Source organism: Lepidochelys kempii, chromosome 5 (genome assembly GCF_965140285.1).
Source record: "Lepidochelys kempii isolate rLepKem1 chromosome 5, rLepKem1.hap1, whole genome shotgun sequence".
In the NCBI taxonomy this organism is placed as follows: Eukaryota; Metazoa; Chordata; order Testudines; family Cheloniidae; genus Lepidochelys; species Lepidochelys kempii.
The window spans coordinates 18,936,677-18,960,334 of NC_136384.1; the positions used below are offsets into that span (position 1 = coordinate 18,936,677).

The 23,658-nt window shown below is 39.3% G+C and overlaps 1 protein-coding gene across 9 annotated transcripts in view; it reads left to right on the top strand.

The window, feature by feature from the left end:
- The window catches only part of C5H18orf54 (chromosome 5 C18orf54 homolog), a 31,073-nt gene extending 8,011 nt beyond the window's left edge, over positions 1 to 23,062 (top strand). For 2 of the 9 annotated variants that reach the window (XM_073343568.2, XM_073343567.2), the window contains exons 4-8: positions 1,933 to 2,083; positions 4,072 to 4,180; positions 15,173 to 15,304; positions 17,690 to 17,763; positions 19,966 to 23,062. In XM_073343568.2, the coding sequence (XP_073199669.1) occupies positions 1,933 to 2,083; positions 4,072 to 4,180; positions 15,173 to 15,304; positions 17,690 to 17,763; positions 19,966 to 20,077 (578 nt within the window). In that variant the 3' untranslated portion in view covers positions 20,078 to 23,062. The other 7 variants (XM_073343569.2, XR_012158843.1, XR_012158844.1 and 4 more) reach the window with 7 other exon arrangements.
- Positions 23,063 to 23,658: the final 596 nt, after the last annotated feature.

Sequence of the window (23,658 nt, forward strand, 5' to 3'; positions counted from 1 at the left end):
CCAGCTGCAATAGGAAAGAATGGAGGGAGCTGGACATTACTGTGCCCATTTGCGGGGTCGGGGGGAAAGGATTCAGTGCTCTATCCCTGCAGGGGGGCACAACATGGGCAGTAGCTCCCTCAACTCTAGGGGATAAGAAAGCCGAGCTCACCCCATAACCAGTTTGTGCCCAGTTTCCAGTCCTCCCTGGGAGCACCATGTGGAGCAGGAGCTCTTTCAATTCCCAGGTGGGGGGCAGCTTGCTGAGCTAGACTCTATTAAAAAAATCTCCCAGCATGTGGTGCCAGCAGCCCACCCCCAACAGCATTTTCCTGTTGCTAGCTAATGTGGTTAGTCAGGTAGCTCAAGAGGTAGAAGTCTGCGTTGCAGTGTTGAGGATTCAGCATTCACATTGCTGGTAATGTATGGTTGGGATTTGGTTTATTTAAAAAAAAAACAAAAAAAACTAGAAAATTCTATAAAATCTAATTAAAACCATTATTTTAGATGGCAAAGTCAAGCACTCAGAAGTTAGGAAATGTCAGCTTTACAGATGCCTGCATAACTTCAGTTTTCACCCCTTTGTGTATATCTATTATAATGCAGTTTTTAATTATATGATCACATACTCCCCCCTCCCCCACCAGGACCCCTACCTCACTCAGTCCAAAGGCTAGTTGGACAGGTAGTTGAATTAGGGTTGCACATGAAAACGTAAATCTGCCACTTTCTAATTTTTGAGTGCTTGACTTTGCAATCTAACTAATGCAGGTTTTGTATGTAATTACATATGGTGTGTGTATAACACTATGAAGACCTATTTGCCAGCCACTTAAGAATCCTCAGTATTGATATATATTTGATTAAATGAAAATCTTAATATCAGAGGGCTTTATAAAGTTAAGGAATCTTAAATGCTGTATTCTATAAATGAGGTATGGAAGGAAACATCCTACTGCATGGAAAGGCTGTGGCTATGTTAATTTTCCCTTCAATTCACATCTGACACAGATGGTGCAATTGAACAATAATATGCCCTACAACAGGGATCGGCAACCTTTGGCATGTGACCCGCCAGGGTAAGCCCCCTGGCGGGCCTGGCTGATTTGTTTACCTGTCGCTTCCACAGGTTTGGCCAATCGCGGCTCCCACTGGCTGCGATTTGCTGTCCCAGGCCAATGGGGGCTGCGGGAAGTGGTGGCCAGCACATCACTTGGCCCGCACCACTTCCCGCTGCCACCATTGGCCTGGGATGGCGAACCGCGGCCAGTGGGAGCCACGATCGGCCGAACCTGTGGATGTGGCAGGTAAACAAACCAGCTTACCCTGGTGGGCCGCATGCCAAAGGTTGCCGGTCCCTGCCCTACAGCCACAATAAAGATCAGCAGAGGCACTGATGCTGTCCCCTACTATAAAGAGGAGACAGCTGTTAGCAGGGCGTTCTTTGAGAGGGATACTCAACTTTGGAATTCTCTCTTCCCACTCCACCAGATCTGTTAATCTTCAGGGTATAATACAAGATAATCTTTTCCCCAAGTGTTGAGGTGGGTTGAAGGCTAGAGGGTTTTTGTTTATTGTAGAGGTTATTTTATGTTCTGGGATGTATTTTATGTTGGGAAGAGCGGTATTTGATTCTTTTCTGGGAACTTAGAGCTTGGAATAGAGGACTATTTGTTCTATAAAATCAGATGGCAAGATTTTTAAAAAGAGGTACCTAGAGTTAGTCTCATAGCTCCATATTAAGAGGCTTAATTTCATATTTAAGCAAAATTTAGGCACCGCATTTTGAAAATTTTGACAATACTGTCTGTGAAAGAGGACAGACTATTTCCAGTGTCTTACAAATCATTTAGACTAAGTCTGAACAGTATCTTGTAATAATGAAAGTGAAATTGCGGACTTGAAGAATCGTAGTGAATAGTAACTGGTGATGATGCTGTGTTGTGTTTTTAGATGACCAGATTGAGTTGCTTATCTTGAAGGCAAAGAGAACTCTAGAGTCTTCTGTTGAGAATTTATCAAGTGCTCTGAAAAATGATGGCAGCCCTTGTACAGTAGATATACTGGAAGCAGAAAGATCATGGGAAAATGTTCCAGTTGCTTTGTGAGTAAACAAAAATACACTTTCAAGAACAAATTGTATTAATGGTTATCATTGCCTAAGTATATGTGTTGTGTATACTATAGATAAGTGTTTCTCAACCTATTTACCATTGTGAGCTGCATATGCAGCTCTCTGTGTTATGTGGGCACCACACGTATGGCTCTGAGGATGTCACATGGACTGCAGCTGGGTGTTGATTGGACTGCAAGCAGCCCACAGGTTGAGAACCATTGCTATAGAATATTTTAGATAAGCATGATTTTCTCACATAAAAATGCTAAGGAAAGAGAAGGGAGTGTTTTTAGAAGATGCAGCTTGAATTGCTAAGATTTTGATATTTTATCATATGAGGTGGTACTCTACTGTCTCCTGTTCAATCATTTTATCAATTACTAGGTTTCTACTTTCACTAAACCCACAGTGATATATTTCTGGATCCCTAGTTTTGTAAATTTTGTTAGTGCAGGAAAAGTTTTGATGCAAGGCAACACACTGTCATTTGTTTATGGGGGGAACAGTTGATAGCTGTGAAGGCTCCTGGACAGCTTCAAATATGGGTCTAGATTCTTGGACTGGGTGTTTGGAGTAGTCCTGGATGTAAAAAAAGGATTGTCTTCTACAGGACCAAATAATTTGACCTACACTGTAGGGGAAAGTAACCTTAAATGTTTTGATGTGAAAATGAAGTCGGGGAGGATTAGCTAACTCAGGAAATGAGGGCTGTAATATAAATAGGATGTTCTGATGAGTTGTTTGAAGGAGGAGAGTGAAGATTTTTGGTGCATTGGTAATTGGGTATTGTTCCAAATATAGGGAGCAGAATGAATCCGGTATAGTGGAAAGCTATAGTAAAAAATGTTAATATCTTATCTTCCTTCCCACTTCACCCCCTCCTTTTTTAAAATGACTATGAAGGTCTTGTCTACACAGGAAAAAGTGGAACTTAATCATCAGTGGTGGAAAGAGGTGAACCCTGTCTGCACCAATCAGTACCAGTGGTGGAATTGAACTTGTGTTGAATCACATTTTGGTAGGATAGGCATCCTAGAAATGTAGGGCTGGAAGGGACCTAAAGAGGTCACCTACTCCATCCCTGCACACTGAGGCAGGGTTAAGTATACCTAGACCATCCCACCATTGTCTAACTAGTTTTTGAAAACCTCCAATGATGGGGATTCCATACCTCCTTAAGTAACTTATTCCCTTACTTAACTGGTTAGAAAGATTTTTCCTAATATCTAACCTAACTCTCCCATGCTGCAAACTAAGCCAATTACTTCTTGTCCTACCCTCAGTGGATGTGGAGAACAATTGATCATGGTCATCTTTAAAACAACTTTTTATATATTTGAAAACTTACGTTCCCTTCCCCAGCCTCTTCTCCTCTAGACTAAACATGCCCAGTTCTTTCAACCTTTCCTCCTAGATCATGTCTTTGAAATATATTATCACTTTTGTTATTCTCCTCTCTATCTCCAGTTCATTGTTTTTTTTAGTGTTGTGCCCAAAACTGGACATAGTACTCCAGCTGAAGGTCTTACCAGTGCCAAGTAGAGCGGAACAGTTATCTTCCGTGTCTTATGTATGATACCTCTTATTACAGCCCAGCATCTTTTTCACCACAGCATCACGCTGTTGACTAAGCTTCAAATTGTGACCCACTATAACCCACAAATTCTTTTCTGCAGTGCTGCTACCTAGCCAGTTATTTCTCATTTATATTGTGAATTTGATTTTTTTTTTCTTCTTCTTAGGTTCAGTACTTTGCATTTGTCTTTATTTAATTTCATCTTGTTGGTTTCAGAGCAATTCTACAATTTATCAGGATCATTCTAATCCTATCCTCTGCAACCTCTCCCAGCCTATTATCTGCATATTTTATAAGCATATGAAACATTAGTCCCAATGACATGTGAATGTATCTTATAGCAATTTGAGTTTGTAAAGCTGTTTCATACTTTCAATTGCATGTTTAACTTTTTGTTTAGCAAACCTCCAGTACCTGTACGCTGTGAGGAAGATGAGAACGCCCTACAGTCCCCCAAGGCTAACATGGTTAATGAATTCCTTGAAGACTGTTTAAATAATGACAATCAGGTAGGTTAAGTTTAATTATACCTATCTTGTAATATTTCTTGCTTATAGTAGTCTTAAAGGAAATCATAAGACTTTACAGTTCTGTAAGTTGATTCTAGTGCATGTGCTAACATGGACATCAAAAGTACATAAGACCAATAAATAGTAGCATGAGGAACACTTGTAATTGGTTTCTGTTTTAGCTTTAATAATGAGTTAACAGCAAAAGGAAAAATTGTAATGGCTTTAAATGGTCACATAATTCTAATGATTAAACCCTACATTCTGACCTTTCCATGATCAAGGATTGCAAATAAATAGCAGTTGATCTTAACCTATTTTGATAATAGTAATTGTTTCATTACTTGCTTGAATTTTCTATCCTATATTTTAATGTTTTTCCTATCTGAAGTAACTAAATGGTGGCATTATCATTATCCATATAAATATCTGATCCTACTAATCTCTTAGCTTCAGTAATAGCTTTTGTCAATCAGTTGAGTTCCACAGCTTGGTTATATATTGTTTTTCCTCTTGTATTAGCTTTATTGTTGCCTTTTAATTAAACTAAATATGTCAGTCTACCTTCTCTAGACCAGTAGTGCTCAACCTTTCCAGACCACTGTACCCCTTTCATGAGTCTGATTTGTCTTGTGTAGCCCCAAGTTACACCTCATTTAAAAAGTACTTTGCTTACAAAATCAGACATAAAAATACAAAAGTGTCACAGCACAATATTACTGAAAAATTGTTAACTATTGTAAAAATGAGAAAGTAATAAAATAAATCAATTGGACTACTAATATTGTACTTGCATTTCAGTGTATAGTATAAACAAATAATTTTGTATAAAATTTTAGTTTGTACTGACTTCACTGGTGCTTTTTATGTAGCCTGTTATAAAACCAGGAAAATATCTAGATGAGTTGATGTACCCCCTGGAAGACTTCCATGTACCCCGATGGGTACACGTACCTCCTGGTTGAGAACCACTGCTCTAGATCATTATTTTGTATAGTTTCCCTTCATATTCATCTCTTCACTAAAGAAAACATTCCTGATGTTTTCAGTCTCACTTTTGTTAACTGAACGCTTTCTATTTTTTGTTTCCTAACACAGTGTTAATAATAAATGTTCTGTATATAAATAAGTTCTTGTATTAGTAATCAAGTTAGCGAGATCATTATATTCCATGTTGGTATATACAGCATTTTGCCATTTACAAAACAGTTTATGGATTCCAAGGTCAGAAGTGGGACCTTCGTGATCTCCTGTATAATACAGTCCAGAGAACTTCTCCAAAATAATTCCCAGAGCATATCTTTTAGAAAAACATCCAATCTTAATTTAAAAATGGTCAGTGATGAAGAATCCATGCTGACCCCTGGGAAGCTATTCCAATTGTTAATTAGCCTGACTATCAAAAATGTATGTGTTTGTTTCCAATTTGAATTTGTCTAGCTTCAACTTTCAGCCATTGAATCATGTTATAGTGGTGATATTAGGAATTTACATTAGAAACTATACTAACATATATTTGCATTTCACTGTGTGCTTGCATTTAAGAAATAAATAAAGGTTTTCTACAAAACGTTCCCAACTACACATGTTTTTCACTGACGTTTTAAGGACACATGTAGAGCTTTTTTTTTGCGGGGGTTGGGGGTTATGTTCTAGCTTTTTGTGATTTAACAACTCCCAACATTCCTTTTTGGAATCTCTGAAAAAAGAACACCTTCATGTTGTTTTATATGACCAGGTCTTTCCTAAATCATTTTCTTTACAAAGTTTGATGTAAAGATTATATCTATTACTCTTGGGGGAATTCTGCTCCCAAAAATTTAAAATTCTCCATATTTTAGTTGTCAAAATAACACTCAATAATAATGCCAGTTTGAATTATTTTGGTAATTTATTTCAAAATACCTATCCGCAACTATGTCTGTAACAGTACAGACGCAAAAAAATAGAGTTGAGGAAACCCCTATAACAACTCAGTTCTTGTTTCTCTTCCCCCTCCCCCCAGAGCCCAGTTGGGGGGCCAGGCACCCACACCCCCTATTCCTCCTCCCCCCCCCAGCTTCAGGATTTCCCCCAGCACAGACACTCACATGCACCCCCTGTGCCCGACCCCCTCAGAGTTCAGCCGTGGCCAGACACCCCCGCCAGTCCAGACATACCTACCCCTCTCCCCCAGAGCCCAGGGATCCAGAGAGAGAAATAGCCTGATGCTGGGTCCTGGGTTTGTGTGGAGTTTCCTACATGCCGCTTCCTTCCTTCAGGGCATGTTGAAAATTGCAGTTGCCGGGATCCCTCTAGTGCCCTCCCCGCAGCAGTGTCTTCTGCTTGCAAGCTGTGCTGTGCTGGGTCCAGTAACCCCTAGTGGTAGCCAGCAGCTCTCCAGCCTATTTTCCTCTGTGGAGGAAAAGGAAATTCTGCACAAAACACTTTAATTTCTGCACAAATTGTGCATGCTCAGTGACACAGAATTCTCCCACAAGTAAGTATCTGTACCGAACTGGTACCTTACACAAGAGGAAGGTGCCGTGGTCTTTGAGAAGACCATCTTCCTGGTTTGCTAGTTTTTTTTTGACCCAACACTCCCTAACATGGAAAGAATTGGTTAAGATTAGGTTAAATCTTTAAATATATCAAATCTTTATATATCCTACGTGACTCTTAAAGATCTATAATTTGCTTTGATCCTAGGTTAAGTAGTACTCAGTGATAACTTATACTGTGGGCTTATATGCACATGCTATTACCAGCTACCAGATATTACAAACATATCCACTTCGAAAAAAGCTAGGACAGTTTTTTCCTAGCAGGTGTCCCTGTTCTGGTGTTCAAATGTCCTGTTAAGGAGACAAAAAGAATAAAATTTCTCAGAAAAAGTATCTGCTCTTTAGTTTGCTTGTCTGTGAAGCTTCAGAGTCAGTTAGCAGCTGTAGTTTGGGGAGCCAGGCAACATCTTCTGGCTTGGGTACTGACGTTCTCAGGCTGCAATGTCTCCATCTACTTTCTTTGGAAGGGAAAGTAGAAGTTGTGATGGATATTGCAATCCCATGCAGTATCTTTGGGGGCTACTGTATCAAATTTATGAATGGCTTATGTACGATTGTATTCTACTCCATAGGGCAGGTTACCACAAATAGGCTACTACCTAAAAGCAGTGTGGGGTGATTACCCTGAAGATTGTTAAATAACTCCGGAGAAACACCACCTGGTGTTCGTGTATACTGATTCAAAGTTGGCTTTCCAGAGTCTCAAACAAAGAAAGGGCTTTTGGTATAAAAAGTTGAGCTTGAATTGTTATGGGGCCGCCTTTCTGCAAGCAAATGGATAGGACCTTCTGTTCAAGGGGAGCCCTAACCCTTCCAGAAGCACTGGAAAGACTGTGGCCTACTAGACTGCCAGAAGACTAATGGGTAACTCCTGGTGTGTTTAAATCTGTTTTATTTTTAATATTTTCTCAGTAATACTTTACCTTAAGAATAAATGTGCTTGCCTAGGATGAGCTGTGTGGTAACTTGTAACTCCTGGCAATATGCTGTTCAGAGTTCTCAGAGAGAGAGCAACACGCAGACATTCACTGTTAGACTGGTTTGCTGGGTATATCCAACTGTAAGGGAGGGATCTATGAAGCCTTAAAACCCTTGGTCAGAAAGTAGTGGGGCAGGAGTTCCTGATCAGAGATAAGTGATAGCTGGAGACCTAGCACCTAACTTGACACTCCTGGAATGGACTACGGAGGGAGCGGATGCAGGTGCAGTTACCCTGAAACTGTGCAATAGGAATATCCGCCTTCGAGTTGTCATTGTGGTGAACTTCTTCCTCATTTATCTGGTCTCTTATGAGTGAAACTTGGGCTGGTATTATCCCATAGGCCCTTACCTGTAATTATCTGATCGGATCAGAGGATCACAAGATTGTCACCCCAACTGCATTGCCCAATCATGAGTAAGTGATATCCGTCTGACTCTGGGTCCACTTTTGCGATTCTCCTTTTAGGGTACTGTTTCTTAGTCACACCCATGAGTCTGTTTTTTCCAAATAAATAACATTGAGGAAATAACTGGAGATGTTCTCAACCCCCTGAAGAGTCTCAGCTGTTCACCTGAAACACTGGAGTCTGTTCCTGGTAATAATTTATTACCAACTGTCCTATGACTTACAAAAGTGCACAAATACAAAAGTAGTTCCTTACCCATTTATATGCTTCTACGTCCCCAAGGCGGACAAGGCCTTATAAATAAAATAATTTGCAGAACTGTCACCGTTTGGGGAACTGGGTAAAAGTTTATTTCACTCTATCAAAGATTAAAGTCAAGCTGCTTCAAAGATACTTATTAAATTAATTAACAAACTTATTAAAAATACTGGAGGTCTACATTACTCTGTGTGCTAAATCTTTGCTTTCCTGCCCCCCTCCACCCTGGAAACAAAAAATCTGGAGTGAGGAGGCCTTTTTTTAAGGAATTCTCATGCTATCAGAGAATTCTAATGTCATTTGAAATACTGATATATTGTATTTAAAGTTTATAGCGCACGATTAATCATTCTTAAACAATTAGTCTAACATATAAACTTATTTTAACAATTACACAATTTCAGCAAAATAACTATTTTTCTGCATAGCCTCATCTGTCTCAAGGTCTTCTGCCACTAGTATTGGCAGAGGTCTTACAATTCTTTGAGCAAAATTTGAGTGTGTGGATGAAGAGACAGAGCTTCTACTGTAACCTCACAGTTCTTAGGAGTAACATCATATGAAGCGGGGAGGGGGCGGAAGTGAGTTCACAGGATGCAGGGCCAGCCTTAGGGATAGGAGTATATAAACTGGACTCCGAATATGTATGTCTTATTGATGGAATATAAAATCTGAAGTGTCATGGATTACCATTTCCTCCTCGTCTTTTTTGTCTAGCAGAGTCGCAAAATTGGAATCCCGGGGAAGAAAGTTCCTCTAAAAGCATCAACCATCTCAACATTTGACCCGTAGCTTGGGGGTGTTAGACCCGCGAGTGAGGTCTCCCTATGGGCTGGGGAGCAAGCAGATACCGGACACAGTGTTAGTATATAATACTCTAAATGCTCTTTATTGATTACAAAACAAACCTTATTCACTCCACCTTCACACCCCAAACATAGTATACCAGAGTCCAAAGGTCAGAATGGTCCTGATGGTCAGTCAAGGTTCCTTCCATCAGGATAAGATCAGAAGATGCGGGGAGGCGATGAAAACCACACCTATATCCACACGGGTCTCTGGATCAATAAGTAATTCTGATTTGCAGAAATCATAGGCATCCATTTATAGTCCATTCCGTTGTGTCATCAGTTCTTTGCCTTTGTTTACTAGGCCTTCTACCTGCACAAAATTCCAAAGAGACAATGTTGGGTGGGCCGCCGTGATCCAAGTCATGCCATTTCCTACAATTCTTACACAATTTTATAATCAGTCCAGCTGGTGTTATTTCCTTTTCTGATGATTTTCCATATTTTTCTTGAAACATAAGATTGTTTTTGCAGAAAGAGTTCTAATAGTCCTTGACCTTAAGTCCTTGCTTCGATTGCTAACTTGCAACGCACGCATTCATGTCTGGCACGCATCATTCATACCAGGCCTCCATGACCTATACATATTACATGGATATATGAATCACTGTGTGTGTGTGTGTGTGTGTGTGTGTGTATATATATACATATATATCTCCCAACATTCCCCCCTCTTGATACAATAATTAATGGCATTAATCATGTATCATTTTATAATTTAGCAAGCAATTCAATTTTATTGATCACTTGCTCTAAAACTTCTTGTCGCTTTCTTATTCCATTTTCCACTCTCTTAAGTTCTGTTAGTAACTCCCTTATCCACTGGGTAACTGATACCTCCCCTTCTGGGTACAATAAAGGACTCCACAATCTCCTAGCCAGTACCCAATTGATCACTAGTTCGGATTGCCACCAACACCATTGGGCAATTTATCGACCCAGTCTTTGCCAGTTTCTTGTACTACTTTACATAGAGCTTATTTAATAGTTTGATTCATCCTTTCTTCTCTCCCTGATGATTGAGGATGATAGGGAATATGTAGTTGTTGCTTTATTCCTAAGGCTTTTAATAAACTTTTAATTATTCCTCTTACAAAATGTGGCCTATTATCTGAATCAATTACTTTTGGAATTCCATATCTACTAAACACTACTTGCACAACTTTTTGGCAGTGATTTCTGCAGTATGTTTTCTGGTGGGAATTGCCTCCACCCATCCAGAAAAGGAATCTACTATCACTAACAAATATTTATTTCCCCCCTTGGATCTTAGGCAATTTATCAGTATAATCAACCTGTATTCTACTCCATGGCCCCACAATTCTTTGGTGTAACAAGAGTCCCGAATTCGGTGGTCTATTTCTGTCTGTTGCACACCTTATGCAATTTTTAACAACGTTTTCTACATGCTTTCACACCTTAGGCCATATTCCAATTTGTTTTATTTTAAAGAGAGTATTCTCTATTCCTTGGTGGGCCATAGAGTGGCACAGGTTTTTAATCTCTTCTCTTTGAAGTTTGTCAGGTACACACTTTACCTCTCCTGTTTTCTTATTCACCACATATCCACCTTGTATATTCCAGTTTCCCCATCTTTCCTCAGGTTTAACCTCCTGTTTTAAGGCTTGACTACTAACTACCATAACTCCCAAAGGTTCCTTTACTGCTAATTTAGTTAAAGCATCCGCTTTATCATTCCAATATTTTTCATTCCCTTTTGGCTTTTGATGACCTTTAATATGTCTTGCTCTTAATTTTCCTGGGTGTGTTTTCAACTAATTATAGGTAGATATTCCAATCCTCTTTTTGGACCAAATTTTTCCCCTCAGCTGTTTCCCAATGATCTTTTTCCAAATCCCAATCCAGTATAACAGTCCTTGTACCACAAAGTCTGAATCCAAATAGACATAAAGACAGTCTGCAACATTATTTTTCTGTGTAATCAGATCATTAAGAGCTCTGACCTCTGCTCCCTGAACTGAGGTCATGCTCCTAGAACCAGAAATTGTTTCCCCATCAATTTGTACATAGAATCATAGAATCATAGAATATCAGGGTTGGAAGGGACCCCAGAAGGTCATCTAGTCCAACCCCCTGCTCAAAGCAGGACCAATTCCCAGTTAAATCATCCCAGCCAGGGCTTTGTCAAGCCTGACCTTAAAAACCTCTAAGGAAGGAGATTCTACCACCTCCCTAGGTAACGCATTCCAGTGTTTCACCACCCTCTTAGTGAAAAAGTTTTTCCTAATATCCAATCTAAACCTCCCCCACTGCAACTTGACTATACAGCTGTATAGTCCGTATATTTCTTAGTGTTCTCATGGTATGAACTACCATCTGTAAACCAAACCTCTTTTTCTCCAAGGTTTAACATTTCATGTACCAGGGTTGCTTCTTCAGCTAACTTTGGTTCAGTTTCTGGAAGTGGGCATTCATGCTCCTCTCCTTTCATCAGGAGACCATATGCTAGCATCATTGCTTGTTTGTTATTCTCATATGTAACATCTCTGCTAGTTAACATCAAGGTCCATTGGGCCATCATGATATGTGATACTGCTTTTCCCTGCAGTTTTCCTGATTAAAATATACTTCAGGGGAGAGTCAGGTGTTGGTATTATAACAGGGACTGTACCAGTCGTCAAATCAAAAGCTTCAATGGCCCTGTAGCGAAGTGACTCCTCACCGGTGCGGTGCCTCCCGCTGGTCATCTGGGAATTAGCTCTTTTCCAGTGTACAGAGTGCCCTCTGCAGGCCAGTGTCTCGCCTGCCGCTGGCCCCGTGTCCCCCCAGACTCAGATGCCCTTTACCTCACGGTTCTGCCCCAGCAGTACCCCCACACTCTGGGTCTCCCCTCCCAGGGTAACCCCCAACCCCCTAAGCCCATCTCACTTCAGTGACTACTGTCAGTCATCATCTAGCCCTCTTTTACTGGGGCAGAATGCAGTCTGTAATGGCCACTTATCATTGGCAAGGGGTTAGGACCAGCTGCCTCTGCCTATTCCCAGGCTGCACCTGTGTAGCCTCAGTACCTTTATAGGCCTTCACCAAGACCTGTAGCCTGGGGGTTTACCAGGCTGGAGTTCCCTAGCTCCCTTGCCCTATTCCCCAGCACTGTTCTGCTTCAGGTACTTTCCTTTCAGGCAGCTAGCCCTTCCCACTCCAGGGCTAGAGTGAGATTACTCCAGCTTCTGGCCCACAGCCCTCTTGTCAGGACCAGCTGGGCCCTAATTGAGCTGGCCACAGCTGTGGTCAACTACTCCCTTAACTGTTTTCACTCTTTTTTCCCAGCCGCAGCCCTCTGCAGGGCTGCTTTTATCCCGTTCTGCAGGAGTGGGGCAGCTGCCCCACTACAGGCCCACACAGCAGCTAAACATTCTTTTTCACAGATCCCAAACTGCTGCTCTGTAGGGGTTAATTTTCTAGACTCATGTGCTACCGGTATTAACTTTCTGTCAGTTTCTTGCATCAGTACGGCTGCTAGACTTCATTGGGTTGCTGCCAACTTAATCACAAATGGCTTGTTTATTTCTGGGAATTTCAATGCTGGAGCTTGCATCAAGGCTTGTTTTAAATTACAGAAAGCTTTTTCTTGTTCAGGCCCCTGCTCCCATTCTACTTTATTTTTTAGTAGACGCCACAAGGGTCCAGTTATAGTGGCAAAATTCCAGCAGTTTTCTTAAATAGTTAAACTCTCCTAACATCACCCTCAATGTATGAGAATCCTCTGGCCTTGGTAAATTCATTAATGATTTCACCTTTTGTTGATCTACCTGAATTCCTTGTTCCCCTAGGGTCACCCCCAAACAATTCACTCTCCTTTGCACTAGTTGGGCTTTCTCTTTATTAGTCTTGAAACCCGTTTCCTGGATGAGTTTCAACACTTTCAGTCCGCTCCGTCACCTCCTCTTCTACTTATGAGGTGACACCTCCTCATCTTCACCACCTCCCCATCTACAGGTGAGGTGACATTCTCCCAGTCCTCTTTGGATAATTGATCCAGTGTTCACACCTCCCCTCAATTTCAAATACCTCCAAGTGATATTCCGAATCACATCTACTCCTTTCTTCTGCTTTTTACTCCTCACCTCCTCTTGCTGAATTTCAAAGAGCAAAATGGATGGAGTTGATTAATGTATACTCATCTGCGTTGTTCATCCAAAGGAGGAGCAGCACAGGAACCAGCAAACAATGGTGAAAACAAGAGTTTGAGTGGAGATCTGTTGTTGGAAAAAGGAGACAGGCCCCTGTTCCTTGGGGGCAGTGAATGAGTTCTTGAGAGTATGTCTTTGCTCCGTGGTTTGTTTTCAGTTTGTAAAGTTTGGTAGGGAGCAGAGTGTTGAGACAAGCAGAGCATTAGATGATAGCTAGGCAAGCCTTACCTTCAGTCAAGGTTTAGCTGTGATCTAATGCTCTGCTTCTATATATATATATATATATATATATATACACACACACACACACACACACACACACACACCTCTCTCTCTCTACTTCTCTCTCTCTCTCTCTCTACTTCTCTCCCCCCCCCAAACATATATAAAGGCAGCCAACTGGCTAACCAGAGGCAGAGGAGCCATCAAACGGAGCTGTGAAAAATTGGAGAGTTATAGTGGGAGTTTGGGGGAGGGCGTGTCTAGTGTGTGTGTGTGGTTTTTTGTTCTGCTTGTTGTTTATGGGAGCTTAGGAGGCTATGACAGCTACAAAGACCTAAAGAATGGAAGAAACATGAAGACAACTTGGTGTGAAAGCTGCAGGATGTACATCATTCTGGAGAGGGTACCTGAAAAGTGCTTCGTTTGTATGAAGTGCCACTTGATAGATCTGATGGAAGTGAGGATCTGAGGTTTGGTGGTGCAGCTAGAAATAATGGTTGAGTTTAGAAGGGGATTTGAGCAGATGATGAAGGGAAAGAGAGAGGAGGCTGAAGGGAAAACTCAAGACTTGAAGATGCATTCTGGACAAGAATACTTAGAGGATAAACTTTTCCTTATAAATCACAATTAAAAAAAATTCCTCTCATCTTTCAACTATAGTAATCTGAAAGTGTTACTTGTTAACAAAAGTAGGCAAATAATTTTCAAACAGAGGTGATATTTGTTCTTAAGCTACTGATGTCCATTCTAAAAGTAAACATTCAAAATTAGAAAATGTGAAAATTCACAGTTCAGGTTCTAAACAACTCTTTTCCAAGGTGTTTGCTTTCCAAGTGTTGGGGAACATATGGTGTGCATGTTATGGGTGAATGTGGGATTGAGTTTGGCTCTGGATTTATCGTATTTTTATTAAAATTGATATTTGGAGTTGTCAGCTAAGAATTTTTGTGTGTGCCCAGCTATGTTCATTATTAGTGTAACATCTATCAAATAAAATCAAGACCTACTAAAAGCATGATCTCTCTACCAAATTGCTGTCAGACAAATTCCTATATTCCTTTATCGTTTCTAGACCTGATTCCACCTCGTGGGAATGTCTACACTGCAATTACACACCCGTGGTTGGCCCATGTCAGTAGGCTTGTACTATGGGGCTGTTTAATCGTAGTGTAAATGTTCAGGCTCCGGCTGGTGCTCGGACTGTGGTACCCCACAAGTTGGGAGGGTCCCAGAGCCTGGGTTCCAGCCCAAATCCAAATACCTACACCACAATTAAACAGCCCCTTGGCCAACCCCTGCAAACCCGGGCCAGCTGTGAGTGTTTAACTGCAGTGTAGACATACCCTCTGTTACTCAAGATCTACTGCACTGTATCTATGTTGGTTCCATGGGCTACAGTGCCATACAATTGATGTAGTGGAGAATGAGGCCCTCTATATGCTATTTCTATAGACTGATAAAAAAGTAGTGGAAAATCCACATAGGTCACAACTATCAAATTGTCCTAAAGAAAAATTAAAAGTAGCAGGTCTGATTTTTAAAATATTATAGCTCGTGTTTTATTTCTGCTTTTTGGTTTTAGGAAAATACCTTTTCTGGCGGTAACCACCATGGGCCAGTTGAAGCTTTAAAGCTAATGTTGTTCAACCTACAAGCAGTTCATGAAAGCTTTAACCAGAATAAAACTGCTGAACAAAATGATGAATTTAAAAAAGTAAGCAATCAGTTTCTTTTTTACATTGGGTCTTATTGATATTAATATCCTGTCTAATTTTTCTGTGGGACTGTACTTGTAAAGGCTAGAATTCCAGCCAGCATACAAAAATGTGACCACAGTTACCCATATTCATTCAAGTTGGAGATAAAGACCTATTTTGTCTTCTAGTCCATATACTTGACAATGTAGTATTGTTCCCTAAGTAGCTTTTCTACTTTCTATCCAGTCTACTATAACTCTGTCACAAGTGGTAGAACTCATACCAGTTCTGTTGAGAAAACCTAATGGAGCTCCATGTTAGGAAGTTTTTTCCTGTTACTCAGTATTCAGCCTTCAATTCCCCTCTAATTTCTAACCACCTCTCATAGTCCCTTGGACCACCCTAAATCGTTTTTTCTCTCTCTCTCTCCTCCCCTCCCCCCCCTTGGTGTTAACAGGGTACAAATATCTGAAGAGTGTAAACAAGCCCTTCCTTTGTTATAAGTTAGGCATGTTGTACATACTATTTCAGTGGTTTTCGATCAGTGTTCTGCAGACCCCTGGGGAAACTTAAGATTTCCAAAGGGGTCCACGCTTCAATTCAAAAATTTGTAGTGGTTTGCTTTTAATCTTTTCCCATAAAGGCCCCAGTTCAGGAAAGCACTTAAACACATTTAAACCTATTGAAATCAAAGGGACTTAAGCACGTATTTAACACTAAGCACATGCCTAGTGCCTTATTGAATTAGGATGTACATAAGCATGATCTTAAGCATGTTCCTGAATTGGGGCGAGTCAGTTTCTCTGCCTCTCCCCCCCCCCCAACACACACTTTTTTTTTTTAACCTCTTTAGTGAACTTTGGTTTATCAATATATCTTTATAAAGAGATGTTCAGAAATTAATATTTCAAATGTGGTCACCCCCCAAACCATATGGACAAAAACTGTCATGTTTTTGATGCGATTCTTTACATGCAGTCCATAATTTCTTACTGACTCTTTCTGCCACATCACACTGCAAGATTATGTCCAACTTCCTGTCCCACTCTCATCTTTTGGTTTCTTTCATATTAGATTGGATAGATGGTATACTGTATTTAAGAGAACAGGGCTAGGTATCAGGAGATATTTTATTCTATCCTTTATCTAGCTCTAAATTTGTTTCTTTTTTATAAACTTTTACTCATCTATTGATCTATTCAGACATTTAATTGGTTCTAGAATTCAAGTGTCTGCTTTAGATCTAGAATGTTTAATATCTTTGTATATTAATATTTTATAAGTGTTCTTCAGTGTTTCAGTTTACACACAACTGTATGTGAATCATCTGTGTATCCTTCTCTGCTTCAGACTCTGTCAGACCTTTAGTAGTTTGAGAGTTCTCTATTCCTCAGTTATATGAAACCAGAATACTTCCTCTCATCAGTTGTCTTTGAAACTTCATGCTAGCTACTGTAGTGCCTCTGACGAGGCTCTCCATCATGTTTAGTGCAAGGGTAGTAATTTGATCTGTTTAACTCAAACACACTGATGTGTAGACTGAGCACGTAAGCCAACATGAGGTGTCTTTTGCCATTTTGGAATATAGTAGTAAAATTTTACCCTATACAGTGTCTTCTTAGGCACAGGAAGAAAAGAAGGATTTACATGAGAAACATGGCATTTCAGAGTAAAGGGATACATTGCCTAGTATTTGGATTTGCTTTTTTATAATCGCTTCAGAAAGGTGGAAAGCCTCTAAGCATATATTTAGATGAAGAAAAATGCATTTAATTGTCCTATATTACAGAAACAAAATGTTTTTAATAAAATCTCTTTAGACATTCTTTATCTACTTGTTATTTATCATGTGCCTGTCCCATTATGCTATCTCCCAAAGCCGTGTTGGAGCAGGTCAGTAATTGGATGGAAGACCTCAGAGAACATGTGCTACAAGTAGTGTTTAATTCAGAAGATGAATTAAAACACTTCTCCAATGAGACCATCATTGTTAGAATGTACGATGCTGTCTTTCATGCATAATGTGTTCTAACAAAAATATCTTGACCACTCCTTAACAGACATGGCAATTTTCACCAGGGCAAGGAATTTTAGCCATACTAAACTTACCCTGTTTTGAATTAGGCAATTGCATTTTGCTACCTTAATTTTTCTGCAGTTTCAAGTGGATTTGATGCAAATTAGGAACAGGTATTGAAGACTCTGTTACGTTGCAATGTGTTAAATTCTTCTACTTCACCCACAAAGCTCGATTCAGTGGCGAACAAGCTGATCCTTATAGTATGTGTATACTTTGTAAAGTTGTCAGAGATCCTATGGGGTGAAAGATGCTATATAAATGTAAACTGTTCTCATCTATCCTGTTAGTCATTTGTTTATATTTGACAGATTTCTTTTTTAAGCTTTCAGAAGAAGCAGTTTCTGAATTAAAGCTGTGTGACAATGATGTGATCCCTATTACCAAGTCTCTTCGAAGGTAAGTGTACTAATTCTCTTTCTCCGCACAATTAAACATTCCTCCTGTCTCAGTCTTGCTTGGAAAAATAATTTAAATTAGATTGGATATGAGAATTATCACTTGGATTGGAAACTAGCTGAAGTATAAACAAAAGTTAGTTGTGAATAATCAAAATACATAGCAATTTATGGATCTAAGGAGTATCTAGTGAGCTGCTGTAGGGTTTTATCTTAATATTTACATTATATCTTTTGGGGATCTTAAAATTTGCAGGTGAAAACTGAAGTAATAAAAGAACTTGGAGAAGTTAGAAATATGGGACAAGGAATTTTTAAAAAGTGATTCCACCTAGAAAACAGTTTTTTAAAAAGCGGAATAACCATGTTACATTATAATTTTAGATGGGTGGAAGAAAGAAACTTGTAGGGAATAGCAGGCAGAAAAATTAGATTTGTACTTGTAATGCAGTGCGGTCGCAAAAGTAGTCAATGTAATTCGATGCGGGGGGAGGGGAGGGTGTAAGTAAAAGCATACCGTTGCATCAAGAGTAACCATAGAGTTGATCCTTCCAGAAAACAATTTACTGTGTGGGAAATCTTCATTGCTGTTGTCCTTTAGTTCTTTATAACTTCAGGGAAGCATCATAATGAATAGCATACTTGAGAAAACATTTTCCATACATGAAATAAACATGAGTCCTATTTAAATAAATGCTCATAAATTGGTAGGAAACCTCTTGAACACCAAAAGGCAGATTGGAAAAAAAAAACTTCATAATAGAATCATTTTAAATTAATAACTGCTAGAGTATAATTCTGTTTCAACAAACTGTCCATCTTCATGACATACTACACTTTTGTATTATAATGTTAAATAAAAGTAAAATGTAAAAAGTGAAAATAATATAACTCTTAGGTACAGAAACAATTTCCTAACATAGTGTGGTGCACTACTTTAGCATCCTAATTTGACTTTTAGACCAGAGCCTGGTCTATACTACAAAGTTAGAGGAATGTAAGCCTCCTTGCATGGACTTAGTTGTGCATTTGTGCACACTTAAATTTGTCTCCCACTGATGTAAACCCTCCATTACGCTGGCATAGTAACGCCACCTCCCCAAGTGGTAAGCGAGCTATGGTCAATGTACTGAGATTGACACAGCATGAATATAGACACTGCATTACCAATGTTGACCCTAACAGTCCTCCAGCAGCTGTCCCACAATGCCTGACACTGACCACTCCAGTCACAATTGTGAACTCCACCCCCCAGGGGTCACCGTGACTGGAAGGCACCCCTCTCCCCTGCCTTTGAAGCCCTGCAAATTTTTGAAATGCCTTTTCCTAATTGTCCAGCTTGGCACACCTGGCAGCTCGCCATTTCTGTGTGCGACTGACCAGCTAATCATGCTGGCTACGTGCTCCAACTTGGAGTAGACCGAATCTCCTGGGCCTGTGGGGAGAAGAGGCTGTGCAGGACTATAATGTGGACATCTACTAGCAGATTGCACAGAGAATGCAGGAGAAAGGGTACAACAGGGATCAGCAGCAATGCTATGAGAAAGCAAAGAAACAGCAGCAGATGGGTCACAAGGCCAGAGAGGCCAACAATCAGTAGGGTGCCAAGCCACAGATCTGTCACTTATACAAAGAGTTGCATGCCATACTTGGTGGAGACCCCCACCACCACCACGCACATCACCCTGCAGTTCTTTTTTTATAAACCTATCTCATTCTCTTAAATAAGTAATAAAAAGAAAGGACCAGTCCTCTCCATTAAAACTCATTGACTAAAATGGAAATAAGATCAAGCCAGAAGTTGGCAATTCAGGTTTATAAAATTTAAAGTATTAAGTGTGGTGTTAGGCAAAATCATTGACCCTAGAAGAAGCTGTCGTTTTTTTATATAACACAGACTAAAATGTCATCCTTACTTGCTTTTAACAGTTCTAAATAGGGAAACTAGACATCTGTAGCAAGAATAAAGAAATGCAGTGTCATGAAAGTAGTTGTCTACAGTTGAATTGTCCCTTTAAATCAACATTTAACAAAATGTTTAATTTGTTTTCACAGTTTTACATGTCTGTGTATTAATTTGAAGAGATGCCTCAAAGCTGATTAAGTGGTGTTAAAGAAATACTGCCATTTCTGTTAAATATATGTAACGTCAATCGTAAAATACACTTGTTGATAAGGGTGGCTTTTGTTTTTTTAAATGTAGGGCTTTACACCATTTGTCCCGGCTCAAAGGCCTAGTTGAAGATACCAGTGGCAAACAAGATCAGAAAGATGATCATCAAGAAGATGGAAAGGAAAAAGCAATCTACAAATGAGAAATATTTTGTTGGAAACTGAGCAGTCTATATAATTAAAATATTAGTACCTGTATAATAACCATTAACTTTCCTTTGAGAGCAGTTTCATAGGTCAAATATATTTTTATTTTTTTTAAATTTGAGAGAAGTGTGTATTATTTTAAAAGTACCATGCAGGATTTCTATACTTTTTTAGCATTGAGGTGAAAATTCAAAAATGTATGAGTAATAAATATAAAATCTAGTAAAATCTAATATTATTTGGCAAAATCCATACTATAAAGAATATTTTATTTTATTAAAATAACTTGAGCAATCAAGGAAAAGGCTCTGTGGTCTATAAATAAAATAATTCAGACACTCAAAATGCTACACCACATTCAGTGACCCTATTACATCCCCCACACTCTGCTACAAAATTGATAGAAATAGGAAACTGAAGAGTGAGGTATAAACTTAGGCAAATAGGAAGGCTTTGCAACAATATTACATAAAAGCTCTAGGATCATTGCTTTCTGATAGAACTTTATTTTGACATGATTATAGTCAGGGGAGCAAAGCCTAGAGACTATTGAATTTGCTAAATCTAGAAACCCTTCTCTGGCATTTCTCAAATACAAGTCATGTAATCCGCTTTCAACCACTATTTCTAGTTACAGTAAGACAATATCATGACATATATATGGGATGAAACACCAAAGCTCCTCAAGAGGCCAAATGAGTCTAGCTGTGTTCTATTTCTTTGGATAGAAGTGCCATAAAATAATATCACCTAACTTTGAAAAGTAGACCTTTTTAAGCATGTATTCGCATAGCTGTGCATTTTCCTTCATGCACTTTGTCAGTTGAGAGATTAATAGCTAAAGGTCAGTTTACCTTTTTGTACTAATACAGTTGTATAAAATCCCTTCAAACCAAGTTGTCAGTAAAGAAGTTTGAAAAGAACCAAAAGAATGCATTTAAAAGTTCCAAAATGCTGCATCAATTCTTCAGGCTAGAGCAGTGTTCAAGGAAAAGTTAGTCACTTGAAGCCTGGTGCAATAATGTTTAAAATTAAAAATAAAACAAGAAATTTTTCAAGTGCCAGGGTGCAGGAATTCTGTATTTTATTTATGCCGGTTGCATACTTACTAGAAAATAGCTGATTTGGTCTCTAAAGATATACGTTGGTAAATATATATATATATATATTTAATGAATTAGATAGGGGCTCATTATGTCTCTTCACCACTATGTACATGCTTGTGGCTAAGTGTTAACAAATACTATTTTACTTCTACAGCTCACATGAAAACATTGTTTGGTATTTGTCATTTGCAGTATTTTGATTAAAAAATATTGTCAGCAGTTATGATTCACTATATATACACTTCATTAATATCAATGTGCATACTTTTTGTCCAGGTTTTCTCAGTTAGTATGTAAATTCTAAACCAAATGGGTAAAGAAAGATGTCTGATTATTAGGTAAAGTGGAGTAGCTGTGAGTGGAAGTAAAGAATAGGCCACTTAGCATATGGGATAAAGCATAGTTTTTACACTTTTAATTGGCACACAATACATATAAATGTCTGTGGTTCCAACAAGTTCCTTCTGGTGCCAGCCTTCATGGGTCTGCTTTTTATACTAGTCCTGAGTAATTGAAATAGCTGGTTGGAAAGTGGGGGGACAGGCTGACTTAGTGTATTGGTGGTAAAAGTACAAGAAGGCCCTGATTCTGAAGTCCAGCCAAGCTCTGCTTGGCACAGGACCCAAGAAAGGGTATGCCATTCTTGTAGTTCCCTGATCTAGGAATCTCAGTGTTGCTGCATCTTACAACCCAGCTCCTTATGGCCCTAATGGGCCCTTCCATTAGAGAACAGAAGTATAGAGATACGCTAGCCCAGCTTTCTAGTTTGCTTGCTTTATAGCCCTTTCAAACTGGTAGAGCAGCACAAAAGGATATGTACCAGGCTCATGAATTGGGCCCAAACCCTTTGACCTGCATCTGCTTGCTTATATCTGTCCCAGGGTAGTAATGCCGTCTGTCAATGGTCAGTGCAAAAGTTGCTGTCAGTCAAGTTGTGTGTGAACTTGTGTCCACATTAAAAAAAATCACATTTATTACTGAGAAGACAAGAATTGGATGGGAATGAAATCTGAGCAATCACCACACCCCTATATGGTCCCTCAAGGTCTGGGTTGAGGTACATTGACAAGACATTGGTAGGAAGCCTTTACAGCAGCTCTATAAGCTGTACCTGTTCTGTAACTAGTCCAGTCTCCTAGGATGTCAAGCCAACGTTGTATCATTACTAAATTCACTGTAAATAAAACACCAGATAAAACATACGTATCTGTAAATGAAAACAAATGATTTTCTAGAAAGCCACTGTCACATGTACATATGAGACCTCACTGTACAACAGATTTGTGATAAACTCAAAGCTGCCAATTTGAAGAACTGAAAGATACCAAAAGAAAAAAACAGGATGATTAGTAATAGAAAGGAGAGAGAATAATTTCCCCCTCTTGGCTCCCTGCAAGTTAAGAATAAGTAAGTAGATGGGGAACACCTATAGTTGTGATGGCTTTAAATACCACTTGACTGTATCTGTTACTTTGCAAAAGGAAGTCTGGTGATTGTCATAATATGAGAACTTCTGGCTCTGTGCATATGTTGCAAAAGTTTGGATTACACAAATGTGTATTGAGTAAAATGTCTGGAAGTAGAATCAGGGTCCAGTAAATGAGAGGACTGTTCTACTGGGAAAGATTGTTTGCAAACGCTTTTACGCAGCAATATATTGTAAGTACACCAATGGAGATACTAGATAATGTAGTAGACCTATCTAGTATCCATATTAAGACAATCTTAATACAGGGACTAGGTAGGGTCTACTACATAGATTTTCAAAGATGATTATACTAAAGATCTTGAGACTTCGCAGGAAATCTGATGCTATTTTTCAATAGATTTAGTGTGACAAAGGAAAAACATAGACAGGGAAGATGTTTTTCACCTGATTCTCCTCTGCTTTGCACAGTCATTCATATTTCTGCAAAGTGGATGTAAAATGCTGCCATTTTGCTTTTTTAATATTGTACACCTACTTTGCATTTATTTGGTGTGGGTATAAATGTTTTCACAAGGGTTAAAGCAGTGGAGAATAATGTCCTTTGACTCTGGGGTGTTTAGAAGTCAGTGTACCTTTAATAGGGCACAGAGTTAGCACATCCAATTGTTGCTGATTTTCAGAAAAAGCAGTAATATGAAAAGCAACAATGCACAACTACTTTCCATGTATTTGAATACAAAATGAGAACCCCCAAAGCATTTGATATTACAGAAAAGTGACTATAGGAGTGTTCCATAAAAATTGGTCACAGCTCCTACTATCAGAAATGTTATACATTTAGAAGCCAAAATAGACTGAACCAAACAGGTTGTGCGCGTCTCTCCACTGAAATAGCAATACGTTTTTGGATAAAGAAATCTTAGACACCCTATGTTGATGCAGATTAGTGGGCGCCAATCATGGTAATAGCTCATATGAGCTGACTAGAATATGTAGTTAGAACAACCCTGGAGAAAGGAAAGAGCATTATAGTTGGTTAAGT